The sequence below is a fragment of the Peromyscus leucopus genome, chromosome 2 (genome assembly GCF_004664715.2).
Source record: "Peromyscus leucopus breed LL Stock chromosome 2, UCI_PerLeu_2.1, whole genome shotgun sequence".
In the NCBI taxonomy this organism is placed as follows: domain Eukaryota; kingdom Metazoa; phylum Chordata; class Mammalia; order Rodentia; family Cricetidae; genus Peromyscus; species Peromyscus leucopus.
Window position 1 is genome coordinate 45,491,424 of NC_051064.1, and position 14,258 is coordinate 45,505,681.

At 42.5% G+C, this 14,258-nt stretch overlaps 1 protein-coding gene across 5 annotated transcripts in view; it reads left to right on the forward strand.

Moving 5' to 3' along the window:
- Positions 1-4,236: 4,236 nt before the first annotated feature.
- Rngtt (RNA guanylyltransferase and 5'-phosphatase) overlaps positions 4,237-14,258 on the forward strand; it is a 214,854-nt gene continuing 204,832 nt past the window's right edge. For 2 of the 5 annotated variants that reach the window (XM_028872763.2, XM_028872767.2), the window contains exon 1: positions 4,237-4,445. In XM_028872763.2, the coding sequence (XP_028728596.1) occupies positions 4,382-4,445 (64 nt within the window). In that variant the 5' untranslated portion in view covers positions 4,237-4,381. The other 3 variants (XM_037202487.1, XM_028872765.2, XM_028872764.2) reach the window with 3 other exon arrangements.

Here is a 14,258-nt window from a genome sequence, read left to right on the forward strand (position 1 = left end):
GAAGTTGGTTGATTTAGGACTTTCTTTGTTCTGTTACTGTAGAAACTGTTAACCATATTAGAACACTGGAATTTGGGGCAACCTATATTTATCTAACTGGACCATGGTCACTCATATTTGGTTCCAGAATAATCGATCTTATTCCCTCTGAGGTAAATTTTTTTTTTTTTTTTTTTGAGACAGAGTCTCACTGTGTAGTCCTGGCTAATCTGGAACTTTTTATGTAGACCAGGCTGGCCTCAAACTCAAGAGATCTGCCTGTCTCTGCCTCCCAACTTCTAGGATTAAAGATGTGAATCTTCACACCCAGAAGAATTTCTTTTTAATAAAAGGATTTAAGTGTGTCTGTGTATATGATGAGTGTCTGAGTATAGGCATGCAGATGCCATGGCACAAATATAGAAGTCCAAGGACACATTTGGGAGTCAGTTCTCCCTGTCCACTGTCAGACTTGAGGGGCAAGTAGCTTTCCCTGAGGAATCATCTCTACAGCCTTACCTGCAGTTCAACTCTAGAATTGGTGCTTGGAAAGTCAAACTGTTACAGTGTAGTTAATTTGCCACTGTGATGGTTACTAGTCTTGTCAATCTAGAAACACTTGTGAAGGGCCCCTCATGGATGGAGTTGGCTTGTAGGCAGGACTGTGAGGGACTTTCTAAATTGGGTGACTTGAGGTAGAAAGACCTATCTCGAGTGTGGGTGGCAGCATTTTATGGCTGGATCCTTACTTCACTGAATGAAAAGGGCATAGTGAGCTGAGTACAACCATGCAGGAATGGATTTAAAAATGGACACTGGTGGGGCGGTGGCACACGCCTTTAATCCCAGCACTCGGGAGGCAAAGGCAGGCAGATCTCTGTGAGTTCAAGGGCCAGCCTGGTCTACAGAGCTGGTTCCAGGATAGCCAGAGCTGTTACACAAAGAAACCCTGTCTCCAGCTCCACCCCCCAAAACTACCACCATCAACAAAAAACTTCCAAACTAAAAACAAACAAACAAAATAGATGCTGAAAGAAGCTAAGGGACCATTTCAGAGAAAACCAACCAAGCAGGCAATGTGTAAACACTAGTAGTTGCTGGGAGGAGGGGGCTGGAGAACAGCAAGGAGGAGAGCAAGAAGGCCAGTGGCATTAAGGTCAGGCCATGGAGATGGACAAGCAGCTCCATGGGTCATGGGGTGTTGTGTGATGGACATTTGATGGGGAGACACCACACATGCATCCATTCACTCTTAAAAGGGAGCCCACAACAGAGTAACAACCATACCAGCTTCCAACTTGGTGAACCAATGAGGTTTTTATTGGGGTCACTAACAGGAGTGTGAGGGAGGCTTACTGACAAGGAGTAGGGGTAACTCAAAAGCAGCTGCATGGCCAGAAAGCCTACCAGATGTGGGTGATGACTCAGGAGATCTACAACTCTGGAGCTTTCCTTCTATAGAGCTCTCGGCAGCTCTATGACTATCTCTTTTTAATCCTCCAGTTTGGCTTGTGGAGACTCTTTTCACCTCTCAGTAATAGTTTACGTCTTTCTATACCGCTGGGGAGCAGCCCTCAGTAATTTTCCAAGTGCTGGTTTTCAGATAACACTGCGTTTACCTCCCGAGGCTCAAGGGCTTCCCCTTCCCGCTTGGTGCAAATGCTTCAATTTGGAGGGAATGTTCTGAGGAACCTGTCTTACCAGAGGGGGCTTCACAGAGGGAATGAGATCATCCATAATGTCAGGGCAAGCATGTGTAGAATTTTGGCCAGTATTAAACAAAACAAAATGGCAGGCAGAAAGAAAAGTTATGCTGTTCTGTTGGACCTCCTGCTCCCTCTTATACAATCTGGGAGACCCTGTCTGCCCGACTTTCCCCGACCCCTCTGGTGCTGAGAAAACTCTGAACCAAAGAATGCCCCCCAGGTGCCCACCCAGGAATCTAGCTTTTTATCATACTTGGACATAGTCCCAGCTCCTGGCTGGTACATTATCACTCCTCACCTAAGGTCTATAAAACCTCCCTGCCTTAGTGTGTGTGCTCAGCTTCTCTGGCTCTGTTCTTTGGGACTGGTGAACCCACCCTGGGAGCCACGCCCAATAAACCTGCATTTATCTGTTTTTAATCTGGTCTGATCTGGCCTTTTGCAGTTGGCAGAAACATATCATCTGCTTTTTGAATTAAACCACAGAAAGCAGAGCAGAATTAGTGAAAATCTGTAAGTAACTACATCAGGGGAAGGACTTGGGCTGTATGTTTAAGTACATTATCTCATTAAGGAGATAATTATTCCTTCCATCTCCTCAGCATGTCTTTAGACAAATTAGCTTGGGTGGGTGGGTGGGGGTCATGTGCCTGGCTGACTCAGATGGATTAACTCTAAAGGGAATGAACAATAGCACAAAAAGATTATAGATTTTGGGCCAGATTATGACTTGTCTCTCTTCACCTAAGGCCAGAGGTAGAATTTAGATTCCATTCATTTGAGCAAGCGTGTTCTAGTTTGAGTTTTGTTGCTGTAAATAAAACACTGGCTAAAAGCATCATCGGGGAGGAAAGGGTTTATTTGGCTTACTGGTCCATCAGGAAAGGAGACAAGGGCAGGAATTCAATCAGGAACCTGAAGGCAGGAACTGAGCACAGCCTTTGAAGGAATGCTGCTCAAGGGCTGGCATCCCTGGCTTGCTCAGCTAGCTTTCCTATGTGGCCCAGCCAGTGGTTCTGAACCCGTTCATCATGAAACCCTTAACAAGCCTCTATTCTCAAAAGTGTTTAATTGTGATTCATAACAGTAGTAAAATTACAGTGAAGTGGCAACGAAAATAATTGTATGGTTGGAGGTCACCACAACAGGAGGAGCTATATTAAAGGGTCGCATTAGGAAGGTTGAGAACCCCTGGTCCATCGGCTCAGGAACGGCACTGCTGACAGTGAGCTTGGGCTTCCCCATTAACTAGCAACCAAGAAAATGCCCAACAGACATGGCCACAGGCCAATCAATTCCTTAATTGAGGTTTCCTCTTCCTAGGTGTGTCACGTTGACAACTGAAGCTATTACAAGGAGGAACCAGCTTGTCCACGATGGACCACAGTCACAATCAAGCCCTGATAGCTCCACCTTTCCATACAGTGTTTTTTTTTTTTTTTTTTTTTTTTTTTTTTTTTTTTTTTTTTTTTTTTCTCTCGAGACAGGGTTTCTCCGTGTAGCTTTGTGCCTTTTCTGGGACTCACACTGTAGCCCAGACTGGCCTCGAACTCATAGAGATCAGCCTGGCTCTGCCTCCTGAATGCTGGAATTAAAGGCGTGCGCCACCACCGCCGGGCTCCATATGGTGTTTTAAATCTCGAGGGGGAGACACAAGGCTTCCTGGTCTACACTGACCTACTAGTGGCTAACTTTTTTTTTTTTTTTTTTTTTGAGACAGGGTTTCTCTGTGTAGCTTTGCGCCTTTCCTGGGACTCACTTGGTAGCCCAGGCTGGCCTCGAACTCACAGAGATCCACCTGGCTCTGCCTCCCAAGTGCTGGGATTAAGGGCGTGCGCCACCACCGCCCGGCTCTCTGCTAATTACATATAATTAGTGATTTCTTCAAGACAGAGACTTTCCAAAATCCTAAATGTTTGTGATAGAGAAAACAAAAAAGATTAAAAAAAAAAAACCCAAGAAAACAAATAAACTAAAAAACACATTAAAGCTGCCTGCTCCATAAATGACAGTCTTAAGGCTTCTGGAAGTAATTTTTGATGTTTCATGGGTCCTCAGGAGCATGTTCCCTATCGCTTCCCGATAAAGAATTTCCTTATTTGTAATAGCCTAATCCTTGGTTTTCAGGACTTTCTGAATCCTGGTAAGGGAGGATTCCTAAATGCCTCTTCAAACCCAGATCCAGCAGGCACACCAAACTTGAGCTGTGACTAGCGACAAAGCACCTTCACCTGTAAAATATACCCTTTTGAAAGTGGCAGGTCAGCCCACAGGTGGAAAGAAGCTTCGATTCTTTCTATTTTGGGGGTTTCTCTTGTTTAGACGGGGGAAAAAAAGGACTCCTGTCATTTGCGTACGCAAAGGCAAAACAGACTTGGGGCGTGGCAGACCGAGGCCGGTGCCGGAGGCCCAGGAGGCGGGGCGTGGAGGGGCGGGGCCAGGTGGAGCCGCCCCTCTAATTCGTGGCCGCTTCCACTCGCTCACCTGGGCGGAGCTTCGTCTTCGCCTGACCTCGGAAGGAAGGGGGCGGGCCCTTCGGGGCGGAAGTCGCAATGCATTGTGGGCTCGCCGGGAGCCTCGGAGTCGAACCTGAATGAAAGTGGCGCGCCGCTGAGGAGCCGGGTGGGGCGGCTGGCGCCGGGGTTCGGGCCACTGGCTCCAGAGCGGTCGGCTAGGTGGCGGTGTGCGGCGCAGACATGGCTTACAACAAGATCCCGCCGCGGTGGCTGAACTGTCCGCGGCGCGGCCAGCCGGTGGCAGGTACCCGGGACGGGGCTGCGGGCGGGTTCGAATCCCACTGCCGCGGCCGGGCCTGGGGACCCGCGCGCTCGGCGGCGGCCAGGCCGGGCTCCTGCAGGGCTGAGCAGTGAGGACGGGAGCTGCACAGGAGGCTTCCGGAGCTTAAAGTTTGCGAACCTCTGTGGCAGTTTTGAGACTGCGTCTCGCTGTCTGGCGAGATTTGTTCTCGGGAAGGGCACAGGAGCGGACGGAGCGTGAGTCTTGAGATCGAGGAGAAGTGAGAGGCTGGGAAGCGAGGACTTTTGGGTTTTCTTTTCGGTGGACTTTGGTGGAGTGTTTTCATCTTGAGTTTGACCGAGAGTAGCCTCACTCTCGAACTTCAGAGCTGCTTTTTCTAGCTTCCAGAACACCTGGGATTATAGGCCCGGGCCACTGCTTGGCTGAGGGACAGTGACTTAAAAATGTACAGATTAGTAAGTTTGGACCACACACATATACCCCAGGGAATACACATGAAATAACCGAGACCCAGTTCTCTGAATTTGTAGAGACATTGCAGATGGTAGCCTCCAGGGACCAGACTCCACAGTTCCCAGCAACAAGGTTAGATAGCAATTTGGAACTATGTCGACTGGACCTAGGAGCCAAAGCATTTTTTTTTTTTTTATGATAAAATTGAGGAAGGATTGCACGAACTGTTGACACTGGATTTACTGTTTTAGAATAATGATCGGACAGTTGTTTGCAGATCTTCCCTGCTAAGCCTCCGTTTCTGAGTTTTCAGTCAGGCATTAACGTTTCCTTTCCCTCTTTCTAGCTTTTGAACATCATCCAGCATACAATGAGCGATGGCTCTCCATTGAGGAGCTGGTACCTGTGCTTGGGGCTTTTCCTCTGAGAAGCCCATACCCTCGCTTTCTGGTTGTCATTCTTTTGAGCCACTCTCTCTTAACTCTTGAGCTAAAATCTGTATTAAAGTAGCTTTATTAAACTACAACTATGCTTCAAAAACAAAACAAAACACAAAGCAGGCAAGTTTTAGGATGGCGCTTATGTTCAGCATATATCTAGAAAGACGGCAGTTTTGTTATGAGTCAGGATGTGGTAACTGGATATCTTTTCTGCCACCATCTGGCATTTGTAATTAAAACTTAGGCATCTTAGAATTTCTGCCATCTTCAAAGTTTCCTGCTGTCGCCAACTCTTACTTTATTTATGTTACCGTGCTTAAGTTATGTGGAAAAGACAGCCAAACACTTGTATTCCGTTTCAGGAAATTCCAGGCAACACCAATTAAGTGGGAAGCGCTCTGGTGCTGCGGTTCATCTCCAGCACAGGTGACCACCCTAACACCAAGTCTCCATGATGGTCAAGTGAAATGACAGCGTTTCAGGGCTTGAGAGTTGTCCAGTGCTGCTGCTCTTCCAGAGGACACAAGTTCAGTTCCCACAAAGAGTGGCTCACAACCACTTGTAACTCCAGTTCCAGGGCATCTGACACCCTCTTCTGGCTTCTTCCTATACCTGCACACATGTGGCATATAGTCATACAATTACACACACTTAAATAAAAATAAACCTCTAAAAAAGTGAGTCTAAACATGAAGCCCATATACATTTAAAACTCATGCTCTTGGCGTGTTTTTCCATTAGTTTACATAGAACGTTTTCACTTTAAGATAGTTTTTTTTTTCCTCATACAACTCACCATGTGTCGTTGCTTATAGACTCAACATGTAGACACAGGGAAAACAATAGGATGGCTTCTGCATAATAGTCTTTCTATACACTGTTGTATGAAACTTCTGCAATCCCTTCTTTCCCAGACAACTATTGATCTGCTTTCTTCATTGTCAGTGACAAGCATTTTCTAATAAATGGCAAACATCATGTACTCATTATGTATATATGTTGTATAGGTTGGCCTTGAACTATGTCCTATGTAGTTTGAGGATGATGACCTTTAACTCCTGATCCTCCTGCTTCTGTTTCCCAGATGTTGGAAACAGGTATGCCTCCCCTCTCCTATGCCCTGATGTCAGGTTTTTTTTCCTCCCTTCGAGACAGGGTTTCTTTGTGTAGCTTTGGATTCTGTCCTGGAACTCTGCTTTGTATCCCAGGCTGGCCTCGAACTCACAGGGATCCGCCTGACTCTGCCTCCCGAGTGCTGGGATTAGAGACATGTGCCATCACCGCCCCGCATTGTAAGTATTTCTTAAGATTTTCTATGAATTCCTCAGTTAATAAAGCCATATGAACAATTGATAAAAGTGATTTGAAAGATTTTAAATAGAGATGATAGCAGAGTATGTAATCCCAGCATTTGCCAGGCTGAGGAAGGGGATGTTGATGTGAGTTCAAGGCCAGCCTGGATACACAGTATCCCAGAAAGACTGTCAGAAAAAAAAAGTAATTTAAAGCAGGTGTGTATTTAAAGCAAACACATATGATTCTAGCATTTAGGAGACTGGGGCAGGAATGTCAAAAGTTTGAGGCCATTCTGGGTTACATAGGGAGACCTTGTCTCAAAAATAAAAAAAAGCTTTTAAAAAGCTCTATCCTGTGAATAAAAAAGAAGGATAATTTAAGCAAGTTGTAGAGTGAGGAAATTAAAAAAGCAAACCTTTTTATTCTCACCACACTTATATATGTGTTTCAGTTATAATGATATTTTTTGATAGTCCTATTGTCTTCAGTCAAGTTAATCATTTTGAGTCTTTTAAGAAATATTTATTTATAGTCATGGTGGCACATGACTTTAATCCCAGTACTTGGGAGGCAGAGACAGATGGATCTTCTGAGTTTGAGGCCAGCCTAGTCGACAGAGTGAGTTCCAAGATAGCAAGAGCTACACAGAGAAACCCTGTCTCAAAAACAAAAAAGAAAAGAAAAAAAAAAGGGGGGGGGGAACAGTTATTTATTTAGTAATGTTGGTGCGAGGGAGGGATAGAAGCCCAAGCTCCCCAAGTCTTGTGTTATGGAGGGCAAGGAAGTTTTTCAGAAAGGGGGTTGTTGGATGCATGAAATGCTGTTGAGATGTTAAGGTGCTGATAGCTGTTGACAACTGTGAGAAGTGTTTTTTCTACCTCCCAGGATGTAATCACCTTTGGAAGGAGAGGGATTTAAAGGAGTTGGGGGGAGAATTCTAACTAGACTGCATGAGAACTCAAAATTAGTGTGAATTAGGTATAGTTATGGACAGGTGAAGTCATTACAGTTTTGTCTGCATGTACAAATAAGTATTTGTATTTATTTTCCTTTTTTGGAGTTAGGGTTTCAATATTTAGTTCAGGTTGGTATGAAACTTGGTATTTAATATTGAGAACTTACAGAGATCTGCCTGCCTCAGCCTTTTGAGGGCTGGGATTAAAGAAGTGCACTACTATACCTGATGGGCTGGAGATGTGACTCAGTAGTAGAGTCCTTGGCCAGCATATAAGAGGGAGGAAAGAAGGAAAAGTGAGGAATGAAAGTGAAGCACAGCCTGGGAGAGTTTGTTTGGGTCTTGTTCTTTTCTGGTCATGTCTATTCAGGGTTCTAAATGTGTCATGTTTCAATGCCATTTCTTTCCTTAGCTTTAGAAAATACTCTGCCTTGACTGGACTGAAAGTTTCCTGTGTCTTTAGTCTGCATCTTAGTTCCTTCTTTTATAGCACCGATTTCTAGGTTTGGTATCTTTTGTTGTCTTGAATATTGTAATCATAATCATTCATTTCTTCTTTATTATCTAGACATAGTAATTCCTTAGCCTTGTCTTCATTCATTGATATTATTTCTTCCACTTGGTCTATTGTGATGCTTTCCATTGTGCTTTTTATTGCGCCATTGAATCTTTGAACTTTGGGTCCTGGAGAAATGTCTCTTGTTGCTCTTATAGAGGACTCAGGTTCAGTTCACAGCTGTCTGTAATCTTAGTTCTAGGGAATAATGTCTTCTGGTCTCCTGACACACAAGGCATACATGTGATCTACATAAATAAACATAGGCAAGGCACATGAAATAAAAATAAATAAATCATTAAAAACAAACACAAACAAGTGTGAATTACCACAGTTGGTTCTCTCATCAACAACAGCCAAAACGTTGAATTCTTGCTTGTCATTCCAATCATTTCAATACTTTTGGCTTCTGTTTGGAAGAGTTACTGACTTTTGGAAGACTTGTGCTGCCTTGCTTTTTTTTTAAATTTTGTTTCTTGGGTGTCTGTGTTGCCCATGCTGTGATAAGTGCACCTATAGGTGGCTAGCACTTCTGGCATTAGCTGGAGGTCTTAGTGAGCACCTTTGAGGGTTCAGTCCAAAGTACTGCTCAGATAGGAGGAAAACTGCTGTAACAGTAACAACATCAAAACAAACCAGATAGAGAAATACAATAAAAATCAACAAGACAGTATACACTACCAATAAATATGAAAATATGAAGTTAAAAATAAATAATGGGGCTGGTGAGATCAGCTGGTAAAGGTGCTTGCTACCAAGCCTGGCGCTTGAGTTCAATCTCAGGGTCTCCAGGCTGGAAGGAGAGGACAACTCCAGGAAATTGTCATCTGACCTCCACGTGCAAGCTGGTGCACACACATACACATAAATAAATAAATCCATGTAACAAAGTTAAAATGATACTGTTACCAATGAAAAATTTTAATTACATATATTTAGTAATAGCCAGGTATGGTGGCACACATTTGTAATTCCAGCATTTGGCATGGGGAGTTGGGCTCAAACCCAGCCTGGGCTACATTGTGAACTCTAAGCCAACCCCTTCTATATAGTCTTAAAAAAAAGTGTGTGTGTGTGTGTGTGTGTGTGTGTGTGTGTGTGTAACTAATGATAAAAGAATGAAGGGCCATTGGAATGGCTCAGTAAGAAAGATACTTGCCACCAAGCTTTACCACCTGGGTTTGATCCCTGGAGCTCATAAAGGAAAAGGGAACTCTCTTTCCTCAAGGTTGTTTGGTGTTCATAGATAAAATAAGTAGATGTTTAAAAAAAAAAACACTGAAAAAAATGAGTTAAAGGGGTATGGTAGAGAAACAGGGAGAAAAGTTAAAGGAAAATGAGGGGCTGGAAAGGTGGCTTAGTAGTGAGAACATGTACTGCTCTTGCAGAGGACTCATACTTGGTTCCCAGCATCCACATGGTGACTAACAGCTGTCCATAGCTCTAGTTCCAGTGGACCCCGACACCTTTTTCTCGCCTCTGAAGTCCCTGGGCACACATGTGGTACACATACACACACTTAGGCAAACATAAAAGAAAAATGCATGTTAATAAAAATATGGCAAAACAAGAGGAAATATGATGAGGAAACAGGTAATACTAACAGATATTATTAGATTCTGGACCACTGTGGCTGCTCAGAGTCAAAGCACTTGCTCTGTAAGCCTGATAACTTAAGTTTGATCCTTAGCTCACAGTGGAAGGAGAGAATTGACTCCACTGTTGTCTTCTAACTTCCATACATGTTTAGTGACACATGCATCACTGTTGTCTTCTAACTTCCATACATGTTTAGTGACACATGCATCAGCATTCATACGCATCTCTCCCTCCCCCTCTCTGTCACACATACACACACAAATCATAAATGAAAAAATTTGAAAATAAAGATATTATCAGACTCTGCCCCCACAACTACTAAAAAATGATGCCATTATTAGCTGAGATGAGGAAAAACCAGTAAAAAGAGTTTGAATATTGAGAGATCAAATTTGGATATCAGATCAGAGATGTATGTTAAAGTCAGAGAATAAGACCGGTGGTTTGATTAAGAAATTAATCAAACTAATTAAGAAAAGTTTTTAAATTTTTTGTTAATTTTTATTTTCTTTTTTGAGACAGAGGCTCCCTACGTAGTCCTGGCTGTCTTGGAACTCCATATGTAGACCAGGCTGGCCTTGAGCTCACAGAGGTCCACGAGCCTCTGCCTCCTAAGTACTGGGATTAATGGCGTGCCCTACCACAATAATTAATGTTTTTGATACAGGTTCTCTTATAGTTCATACTGCCCTTGAATCCACTATATATCTAGATCCCCTGCCTCTGCTTTTCAGGCTGAGATTATAGGGATCTTCTCTCATGCATGTCCACCTAAGAGAGAGGTTTAGATTGGAGATAAACGTTTACTCATCAGAACTGGGTATGGAGGTATATGCCTGTAATCTCAGCTCTCAGGAGGCTGAGGCAGGAGGATCAGGATGTATAAAGTCAAGGTTAGTCTGGACTGTGCATAGTGAGTTCTAGGCCATCCAGGGATACAAGGGGGAAAAAAGCACATCTTTAGCTATTAACCTTATCAGAGTAGATGAGACATCAAAGGAGAGAATGCAGATGGAAGAAAAGTATAAGATAAGACAGAGCAGGAAGCTACAGTAGAGCCAGGTAGAAGAACCTAAGGCAGTGCTAAGCAGGTATAAGAGCAAGAGGTGTAGGAAAGTCTTGAAAGAAAATGATCTAAGAATTCATTCTTGAGCTAGAGAGATGGCTCAGTTGGTAAAGTATTTTCTTGCAGGCATGAAGATCTGAGTTGGATTCCTAGTGCCTAAGTAAAAAGCTTGGTGTTGTGCATGCTTGTAATCCTAGCATTGGGGAAGCAGAGATGGGCAGATCCCTGGGGCTATCAATGTAGCCTAATCTGACAGCCAGTGTTCCCAGTGAGAGATAGTTTAAAAAATTAAAAGGTGAGTGTCTCCTAAGGAACAACACCAGAGCTGACCTCTGACTTTCACATACATACATAGATATATGTATGCATATACATGTGATTACACACACACACACACACACACACACACACACACACACACACTGCACTTAGGCATGCAAAAAAAATTCCTCTTTCAAAAAAATTAATCAGTTGTCCTCCCACTCCCCCATGTACTGAAGATTGAACCTATGACCTTGTGCATTCTAGGCAATACTCTTTCAATGAGTTTTATCTGCATTCCTTACTATTTTGGCTTTGAATTCTTTCTGCAACCCAGGTAAACTTTGGTGTTTTGATCCTTCTGCCTCATTTTTCTGAATAGTTGGAATTATTGGTCTTTACCAGCAGTCTTGGACAGTTGTTTCATATATTTGAGAGTTCAAGTAAGTTGAGAAATGAGACTTGACCATTGAATTTAGCAGTGTGGAGGAATGCTCAATGCTTTTGAGTTTTATAAAAAACAAAAAATAAAAGAAATGTCATACTTGGGTGAATGTTTTTTTTTTTTTTTTTTTTTTTTGGGACAGGGTTTCTTTGTGTATCCCTGGCTGTCCTGGAACTCAGTTTGTAGACCAGATTGGCCTCAAACGCGGAAAGATCTGATTGCTTCTCCCTCCCAAGTGCTGGGACTAAAGGCGTGTGCCACCACACCCGGCCAGGGTGAATGACATTTTAGTTAGCTATCCTTGTTGTTCATATTATGTTTGAAAATATAAATCAGTTTAAGTAGTGCATTATTTATATTTCTATTACTGTGACAAAATTCCTGAGGTATCAACTTGTAATAAAGAAGAAAGGTTTTGGGCTTACTGGTTAAGAGTGTTTGCTCCTCTTACAGAGGACCCAGGTTTGGTTCCCAGAACCCACTTGGTAGATAACTTCAGTTCTAGGGGATCTGATTTTTCTTTTGGCCTCCCAGGGCACCAAACACCCATGTGGTGCACATATATACATGTAGACAAACACACATAAAATAAAAATGAATACTTAAAAAAGAAGAAAAGTTGTCTGGTCCTGGTGGGGCCTGTCTATTCAGAGGAGCTGATCACAAGCTCAAGGCTAGCTTGAGTAACGTAATAACTCCTGTCTCAAAATTAAAAACAAAACCAAAGGGGTTGGGGATGTAGCTCAGTGTTAGAACACCTAACTTGTATGCACAGAGCTCTAAATATAGTTCATATTACCACAAAAAGGGGGAAAAAAGAAGGTGATTACTTTTTTTTTGAGACACATTATTTCTATATAGCTAGGTTGGCCTAGAACTTGGGATGCTCCTTCCTCTGTGTCCCCAGTGCTGGCATTACAGGCCTGCACTACTATTTCAAGTGATGCAAGAATCTTTTTTTTTTTTTTTTTTGTTCATAATTTGAGAAGTTTCAGTCTGTAGTTACATACCCTACTCCGTTGGTTCTTGAGGACATCTAGTAAGTCAGAACATCATGACCGAGATGGTGGAACAAACTGTTCTCTTCTTGGTGGCCAGAAAGTAAAGAAGGGTCCAAAATCAAGGTATACCCTTTAAGGATATGCTTCTTTCAGGGACTTCTTCCAAATAGACAACTCCTGCGAGTGTTTCTGTCACCTCCTAGTAACCCATTAAGTTAGGAATCTATGAGTGAATTTGTTTATGAGATCAGAGCCCTCGTGATCTACTCACCTCCTAGATGTTGTGTCTGTGAACACTGCCACATTAGGGAATAAACCTTCAACACTGGATGTTTGAGAGATTTAAGAACTACAAATCAACTGTAATGTAATCTCAGCACTTGGTAACCGAGGCAGGAGATTCATTGCTAGTTCAAAGCCACCTTATCTATATAGTGATAGCCTGGGCTAGATCATGAGGCTCCCTCTTTTTCTTTTTTCTTTTTGTTTTTTTGAGACAGGGTTTCTCTGTATAGCTTTGGATCCTGTCCTGGAACCCACTATGTAGAACAGGCTGGCCTTAAACTCAAAGAGATCCGCCTACCTCTGCCTCCCTAGTACTAGGATTAAAGGTGTGTGCCACCACCACCTGGCATGAAACTCTGTCTTAAAAATAGTCAAAAATCTAAACCATGACAAATAGGTATTTAAAAATTGCTTATTTAAGGTGATTTCCCTGGGCTTATACTGTTAAAAAAAAAAAAAAAGGCACCAAACAGTAAGTCTTTAGCAAGTGATTTTGGTTAATACTATTTTAACACTATAACAAATTCTCCATGCTCTTTTTTTCTGAGATGTAGATAAAGTTCAAAGATGGAAATACTTTACAACCCTCACATATAACCAGGGCTGGGAAAGTCCTTTAGTTAGCAGATTACTTGCCTAGCATGCACAAAGCCCTAGTTTTGATCTCTAGCATTACATGAACCAGTTCTGTTGGGGGAATGCCTATGATCCCAGCACTCTGAAAATTGAGGTAGGAGAATCAGTAGTTCAGGGATATTCCCAACTACATATCAAGTTTGAGGCTAAACTTGATAATCCCTGCTTTAAATAACAAATAAACAAACAACAACAACAACAACAACAAAAAAGAAAGCCCCTAAAAACCAAAGCCATGTAATTAAGAACTTGAAAAAAATTGAATTAAACTGGATGTGTTGGTACACACTTGTAACTCCAGCTTTTGGGAGATTGTATATTCTGTGAGATACTATTCCTGGGTAGATGTGAATATCTATTCCTGCTTGTTCCAGAAAGGGAAATGACAATAGACAAGAAGTAAGGATCTTACCAAAGTCCAACTTGGTGAGCTAATGAGTTTTATTGGGGTTATTGCTTATAGGAGCAGATGACTCTAGTGGTTTAAAGTTTCCTTAAAAAAAGGATTTCTTTATTTATGTTTTATTTATATATATGTGTGTGAGCCTGTATAAGTTTATGTGCACCATGTGCGTGCAGGAGTCTGTGGAGGCCGGAAGAAGGAATCGGATCCTTTGGAACTGGAGTTAACATGCGGTTGTGAACCACCATGTGGGTGCTGGGAATTGAACCCAGATCCTCCACAAGAGCTGTAAGTGCTCTTAACAGCTGAGTCATCTCTCCAGCCCCAAGTTTAGATTCTTTATGGAAGTTACATTCATTGGTAATTTTTCTTTGTTTATATTGTCAAATTTTAGAATTAATTCAAATTAATTAATCTGTG